Consider the following 7,688-nt stretch of genomic DNA (forward strand, 5'->3'; position numbering starts at 1 on the left):
CTCCGTCCTGCTGTCGCTGACCGTGTTCCTGCTGGTCATCGTGGAGCTGATCCCCTCCACCTCCAGCGCTGTGCCGCTCATCGGGAAGTACATGCTCTTCACCATGGTCTTCGTCATCGCCTCCATCATCATCACCGTCATCGTCATCAACACACACCACCGCTCCCCCAGCACACACACCATGCCTCCCTGGGTCCGCAAGGTAGACCTGACACACACACACACACGCACACACACACACACACACACACACACACACACAACACCTACAGTACATACCCACATACTGTATATATACACACACATAAATACATACACACAAACTCAGAAATCCCAGTGAGTTTGAACCCCCCTCTCCTCTCCCCTCCTCAGATCTTCATCGACACCATCCCCAACTTGATGTTCTTCTCCACCATGAAGCGTCCATCTCTGGAGCGTCAGGAGAAGAAGTTGTTTCCTGCAGACTTTGACATCTCCGACATCTCTGGGAAGCCCATGCCGGCCTCCGTCACCTTCCAGTCCCCCATCACCAAGAACCCGGACGTGCGGAGCGCCATCGAGGGGGTCAAGTACATCGCTGAGACCATGAAGTCCGATGAGGAGTCCAACCATGTGAGGAAGGGGTGACTGTAGGGGAGGAGCATCAGAGAAGGATGCGTTATAAATGCAGCTTCTACCCAGAGTCTCTTCCTCAGTGGGAGCCAAGTGAAGCTAGAATACAAATGGCTCCCATGTGTTGTCGCGAGCCACATTTCTGACGCATCCTTCTTTTGATGTTCTCTGGTTACAGCCACTGGGCAGAGAGGGTTAGGGTTAAGGGTTAGGGTTAGGGTTAAGGGTTAGGGTTAGGGTTAGGGTTATCATAGATGTAAGCATCAGCCCCAGAGTAATCAGCTAGGTTGTGATTTTCTTGACTCTTCTCATCCGATCTTTATCTCCTTCCCTCCTTCTCTCCCTCCCCCCTCCCCTCATCTCTCTTGCTCTCTTTTCCCCTCCCTGCCAGGCGGCGGAGGAGTGGAAGTTCGTAGCCATGGTGCTGGATCACATCCTGCTGTGTGTGTTCATGGCGGTGTGCATCATCGGCACCCTCGGGGTCTTCGCTGGACGCCTCATCGAGCTCAACGTCCTGTAGAGCCTTCCAGCAGCTTCTGGAAACGCCTCCTGGAGGAGGAGCAGGCCACACCCTTGGCCACGCCCTCTTACAGTACCTGTGCCCCCACCCAATACACCTGTCCCCTGGGAGTGGGTAGCCATGGTGATGAGTGCAACTACCGTGACTACTGTCAATCAGACTGTCAATACTAAGTTCTGATCCAGTGTTACTCTACTGACTGACTCTACTGACTGTATTGTGACTCTACTGACTGTATTGTGATTCTACTGAGGTGTATTTCTTGGCATTGATCTCCCCCATGGTTGTGAGACGAGGTGTGCTCAGTGAACCAGTGATTTTGGTTGGCACACAGTATTATTTTTATTATGGGATGTAAAGTACAGTATATGGCCTCCTGAATAGAGGATGGCCATGATGAATTCTAACATCAAGTTGTTGTTGTTGCTATTGTTACGAAGTCTGGGTTTAGGTCCTCAGTGAAAGTACTGTTAAATGGTCTGTTTGAAATGAATTTAATGGATTTATTGATATTAATTTTACATCAGGGAGAGGAAAACCTTGGTTCTAGATACTTATTGGCCAGTTTACCACCTATCCAGTCAGTTCTCTCTTTCTCTCCTGTCAAATGTAGCCCTGTTTGTGTTTTTATATTATTATGATGGTTTAGACATGGATAAGAGTGATTAATAAAAGACTACTTGTCTATTGTTTGTCTTCTGTGCTTTACATTTCAGACATTAGATCAATCAAACCAATCAATCAAAGCTTTATTTGTATAGCGCATTTCATACCCAGAGGCAACACAATGCGCTTTACAGAGAACAAGGGAGGTGGGCATACGACCCAACCCTACATATTCCAGAGGGAAGCAAAAAAACAGTAATCACCCGGGGGCCAGATAAGTGAGCTAGACTGTCTTTACCTGGGATAGGCCTACCACTAGACTGTCTTTACCTGGGATAGGCCTTCCACTAGACTGTCTTTACCTGGGATAGGCCCTCCACTAGACTGTCTTTACCTGGGATAGGCCCTCCACTAGACTGTCTTTACCTGGGATAGGCCGTCTTTACCATGCGCGCGTGTGTGTGTGTGTGTGTGTGTGCGTGCGTGCGTATGTGTGTGTGTGTGTGTGTGTGTGTGTGTGTGTGTGTGTGTAGGCCGATGATATGATTCAAATTGATATAGAGACTTTCCAGGTCCAGGACCACGGCTAGGGCTCGTCTGAGCGCGTTGTTGCAGGCTGGTGTTAGATAGGGTATAGTGACATCTAGTGATAGGGTATAGTGACATCTAGTGATAGGGTATAGTGACATCTAGTGATAGGGTATAGTGACATCTAGTGATAGGGTATAGTGACATCTAGTGATAGGGTATAGTGACATCTAGTGATAGGGTATAGTGACATCTAGTGATAGGGTATAGTGATATCTAGTGATAGGGTATAGTGATATCTAGTGATAGGGTATAGTGATATCTAGTGATAGGGTATAGTCACATCTAGTGATAGGGTATAGTGACATCTAGTGATAGGGTATAGTGATATCTAGTGATAGGGTATAGTGATATCTAGTGATAGGGTATAGTGATATCTAGTGATAGGGTATAGTCACATCTAGTGATAGGGTATAGTGATATCTAGTGATAGGGTATAGTGATATCTAGTGATAGGGTATAGTCACATCTAGTGATAGGGTATAGTGACATCTAGTGATAGGGTATAGTGATATCTAGTGATAGGGTATAGTCACATCTAGTGATAGGGTATAGTGACATCTAGTGATAGGGTATAGTGACATCTAGTGGAGGTGACAGGAATGTCTGCAGGCAGGGACAGGGTAGACTCACGAGGCTGAAATCTCGAACGTCTAGCATCGCGAGACTAGGGACGGGCTGACTGGAATAGAGGAGTAAGAGGAGAGCAGTCTCTGGACCTGCAGCAGAGCAGCCTGGAGGCTGGGGAAATGTGGAAGAAGGTTCTGGAAGAGAAGGTTGAGGAGATCCGCTCTCTGGAAAAACAGACCCAGAAGATCATGTAGCCTACCTGCATATGCAGGCTGAGAGCATTACATTACATTACATTACATTACAGTCATTTAGCAGACGCTTTTATCCAAAGCGACTAACAATAATTGCATTTAACGTAGGAAGAGCCAATGTACTACTACTTGCCAGAACTCACAAGTGCATCTTCTTTCTAAAACAAACAAGTGACTAAGAGCATAATCTAGTGCTGAAGCAAAGTGCAAGAATCACAATCTAAAGTACAGTGCAATATAATATAATAAGTGCTTAGGTGGGAGGATTGTTGTAGTACTTCTTGAAGAGATGAGTTTTGACCCTGCGACGAAAGATGGGCAGCGACTCTGCTGTCCTGACATCAGTGGGCAGCTCATTCCACCACTGCGGGGCCAGGACAGAGAAGAGCCGTGACCGTGTCGATCGACCGCAGGAGCCTCGGAGTGACGGGGCAACCAGTCGCCCTGAGGTAGCAGAGCGTAGTGGTCGGGAGGGGATGTAGGGTTTGACCATGGCCTGGAGGTAGGAGGGGGCTGTTCCTTTCATTGCCCTGTAGGTTAGCGCCAGAGTTTTAAACTGGATGCGAGCCGCTACAGGGAGCCAGTGTAGGGAACGGAGTAGGGAAGTTGTGTGGGAGAACTTGGGGTGGTTGAACACCAGGCGAGCAGCAGCTTTCTGGACAAGTTCCAGAGGTTTAATGGCTGACGCCGGTGCCCCCGCGAGGAGGGAGTTGCAGTAGTCCAGGCGGGAGATGACCAGGGCCTGGATGAGTACCTGCGCCGTTTCATTAGTGAGGAAAGGGCGAATCCTCCTGATGTTGTAGAGCATGAATCTGCAGGAACGTGTGACGGATGTGACATGTGAGGAAAATGACAGTTGGTCATCCAGGGTCACACCCAGATTCCTCGCAGTCCGAGTCGGGGTCACCACTGTGTCTTCAATGGTGATGGCCAGGTCCCGGTGCGGACAGCCCTTCCCCGGGAGGAACAACAGCTCAGTCTTGTCCAGATTGAGCTTGAGGTGATGTGTCGTCATCCACTCCGAAATGTCAGCCAAGCACCCAGCTATGCGTGTCTCCACTTCTGTATCAGAAGGGGGAAATGACAGAACCAGTTGGGTGTCATCGGCATAGCAGTGATAGGAGAAGCCATGCGAGCGAATGACAGAGCCCAGAGATGTAGTGTAGAGGGAAAACAGGAGAGGACCCAGGACAGACCCTTGTGGAACCCCCGTAGTCAGACTACGCGATTCTGACGTCGACCCTCTCCATGTCACCTGGTAGGAGCGGCCCGTCAGGTAGGATGCAAACAGGGAGTGTGCAGAGCCATCGATGCCTTTCTCCTCGAGGGTGGAGAGGAGGATCTGGTGGTCTACCGTATCAAATGCTGCTGACAGGTCTAGGAGTATCAGGACAGAGGAGAGAGAGTTCGCTCTAGCGGCATGGAGTGACTCTGTTACTGCAAGGAGGGCGGTCTCTGTCGAGTGGCCAGCCTTGAACCCGGATTGGTGGGGATCTAGGAGGTCGTTCTGGTGGAGGTACGAAGACAGTTGGTTAAAGATAGCAACAGTTGGTTAAAGATAGCAACAGTTGGTTAAAGATAGCAGAGCGATAGAGGGATGGAGATACTGTAAAGGAGGAGGAGTGGAGGAAGAAAGTGGAGGAGCTTGAGCACGGAAAGAAGAAGGCCCTGAAAGAGCTGGCCTATCCCAGGTAAAGACAGTCTAGTGGAGGGCCTATCCCAGGTAAAGACAGTCTAGTGGAGGGCCTATCCCAGGTAAAGACAGTCTAGTGGAGGGCCTATCCCAGGTAAAGACAGTCTAGTGGAGGGCCTATCCCAGGTAAAGACAGTCTAGTGGAGGGCCTATCCCAGGTAAAGACAGTCTAGTGGAGGGCCTATCCCAGGTAAAGACAGTCTAGTGGAGGGCCTATCCCAGGTAAAGACAGTCTAGTGGAGGGCCTATCCCAGGTAAAGACAGTCTAGTGGAGGGCCTATCCCAGGTAAAGACAGTCTAGTGGAGGGCCTATCCCAGGTAAAGACACACACACACACACACACACACACACCCCAATGGCCATTAAGACGTGCTAGTGATTGTAGCCTACTGTACGTAGCCTACTTGTGTAGGGTTAGGGTTAGGGTTAGCTAACGTTACTGCATGGCGCACACTAGGTTCCTCTATTGACTCAGTCCTCCCGACACGCACTTTCTCAGACAACCAGGGGCGCATGCTCAGTGATGACTGGAGAAGTGGATAGCCTACATAACAGCATATATTCTGAAAATGTTCAGTTTTTACATCAATGGTGGATAATCGGCTATGCTAGCCTAGGCCTCTGTGCCTTTAGGGTTAGGGTCTGCCTCTGTCAGAGGGTTAGGGTCTGCCTCTGTCAGAGGAACAGTTAACAGGCTTGTTAGGGTTAGGGTTAGGGTCTGCCTCTGTCAGAGGAACAGTTAACAGGCTTGTTCCAGCTGCTGACAAATCACATGCATTCTGTTCAGTGTTATTGCGCGTAACAGATGCTGTTTGCCTGTCATACAAGTCTGTTTTGACTGACTAGTAAACTGAAGGCCTTTGTTTATGTTGAAGGCCACTTCTCTGTCCCAGTCTGCTAGGTTGTTATGCTCGGCCAGTTTAGCTGCAGCTGCCAGGAATCCTCAACAAGTTCCACCACATCTGGAATCTGCGTCGGTATCCGGAGAGTAGGGCTATCCGATTAACCGGCCGGCGTAACTTGGGCGGGCGGTGCTTGTCTGGGACTCTCAACTCAACCCAAACTGAGCAAACTCCGCCCATTCAAGATACACAGGGTTTGACTACTAAATGTATTCCTCTGTGAGCCGCGTCTCACGAGTGTCATGAGCTTCGGGTGATCACATCCAGGCTGGGCTCAACATCGAGAGAGATGCGTGTTTATTGAACTGGGCCGTATCAAGCTTCTCGCCGGTGAGTAGAAGTTGTTTATTGAGGCGAGGCGCGGTGTGGGAATAGAGAAGCGGACAGAATTAACTTAGTATTTAGGCGAAGGAGTGGCTCAGGCGTCGTTTTTTAGTATGTCGAGTGTCGACTTATTCAAACTTTGTTGGACATGAAGGGAATGCCTGCCTATCACGTAGCCTATACAGGGTTAGGGTTAGGGTTTTATACAGGCCTGATAACTTTAATGTGAGAACTGTCGTGGATCGGTTCAGCCCAGAACATTGTCTCAACGTGACCCACGCCCAGTCAAATGTAACTTAAGAGAAAAGATGCCTTGTATTTCCAAACCTTCTCTGTATGCAACTCTCTAGCTGCTCAACCCCTGGAAGTTCATTTCTGGTGTGGTCAGTGGTCACCTGGGTGACAGAGGTAGGCGCTCTGGACCCATAGGCGCTCTGGACCCATAGGTAGGCGCTCTGGACCCATAGGTAGGCGCTCTGGACCCAGAGGCGCTCTGGACCCATAGGTAGGCGCTCTGGACCCATAGGCGCTCTGGACCCATAGGTAGGCGCTCTGGACCCATAGGTAGGTGCTCTGGACCCATAGGTAGGCGCTCTGGACCCATAGGTAGGCGCTCTGGACCCATAGGTAGGCGCTCTGGACCCATAGGTAGGTGCTCTGGACCCATAGGTAGGCGCTCTGGAGCCATAGGGAGGTGCTCTGGACCCATAGGTAGGCGCTCTGGACCCGTAGGTAGGCGCTCTGGACCCATAGACCCGTAAGAACGGCCTCTCTAGTTTGGTGGGTTGTGCCTGTTTACTGCAACAGGAGAGGCGCTGCAATCAACCGGAGAGGCGCAAGTTTAGTCAACAGGTCTGCCTCCGTGCTGGTTGTGTCTCTGCCTCCGTGCTGGTTGTGTCTCTGCCTCCGTGCTGGTTGTGTCTCTGCCTCCGTGCTGGTTGTGTCTCTGCCTCCGTGCTGGTTGTGTCTCTGCCTCCGTGCTGGTTGTGTCTCTGCCTCCGTGCTGGTTGTGTCTCTGCCTCCGTGCTGGTTGTGTCTCTGCCTCCGTGCTGGTTGTGTCTCTGCCTCCGTGCTGGTTGTGTCTCTGCCTCCGTGCTGGTTGTGTGCCTGTGAGGAGGGCTGGTTGTGTCTGCCTGTGAGGAGGGCTGGTCCAGTAGGCCTCCTGATCTGGGGATAAGGACACAACGTGTGCAACCAGTTAGATGGAATGAAGCTGGTATTCACTCCTTTGTCTGTCAACTCATACACACTCTCTCTCTCTCTCTCTCTCTCTCACTCACTCACTCACTCACTCACTCACTCACTCTCTCTCTCTCTCTCTCTCTCACTCACTCACTCACTCACTCACTCACTCACTCACTCACACACACACACACACACACACACACACACACACACACAGGTTACAGAGAGTAAGAGAGAAACTTTGATTGTGTCTAAATAGTGTGTGTGTGTGTGTGTGTGTGTGTGAGTGAGAGAGAGAGAGAGAGAGAGAGAGAGAGAGAGAAAGAGAAAGAGAGAGAGAGAGAGAGAGAGAGAGAGAGAGAGAGAGCTGTCTCCAGACCCTGTGTTAACCATGTGACCAGAGCTAGCCTAGCTGCTGTACTAGATGCTGGTG

At 50.4% G+C, this 7,688-nt stretch overlaps 1 protein-coding gene across 1 annotated transcript in view; it reads left to right on the top strand.

Annotated features, from left to right (window-relative positions):
• LOC311328391 (acetylcholine receptor subunit alpha) overlaps positions 1-1,132 on the top strand; it is a gene marked incomplete at both ends in the record, with an annotated part of 7,128 nt that extends 5,996 nt beyond the window's left edge. Inside the window, 3 exons of the mRNA XM_084462366.1 lie at positions 1-202; positions 373-612; positions 1,004-1,132. The exon at positions 1-202 is cut by the window's left edge and continues 22 nt beyond it. Coding sequence (XP_084318492.1) covers positions 1-202; positions 373-612; positions 1,004-1,132 — 571 coding nt within the window. The remainder of the gene's footprint in view (positions 203-372; positions 613-1,003) is intronic.
• Positions 1,133-7,688: the final 6,556 nt, after the last annotated feature.

This window comes from Borostomias antarcticus, assembly GCF_949987555.1.
Source record: "Borostomias antarcticus genome assembly, contig: scaffold_164, whole genome shotgun sequence".
Taxonomy (NCBI): domain Eukaryota; kingdom Metazoa; phylum Chordata; class Actinopteri; order Stomiiformes; family Stomiidae; genus Borostomias; species Borostomias antarcticus.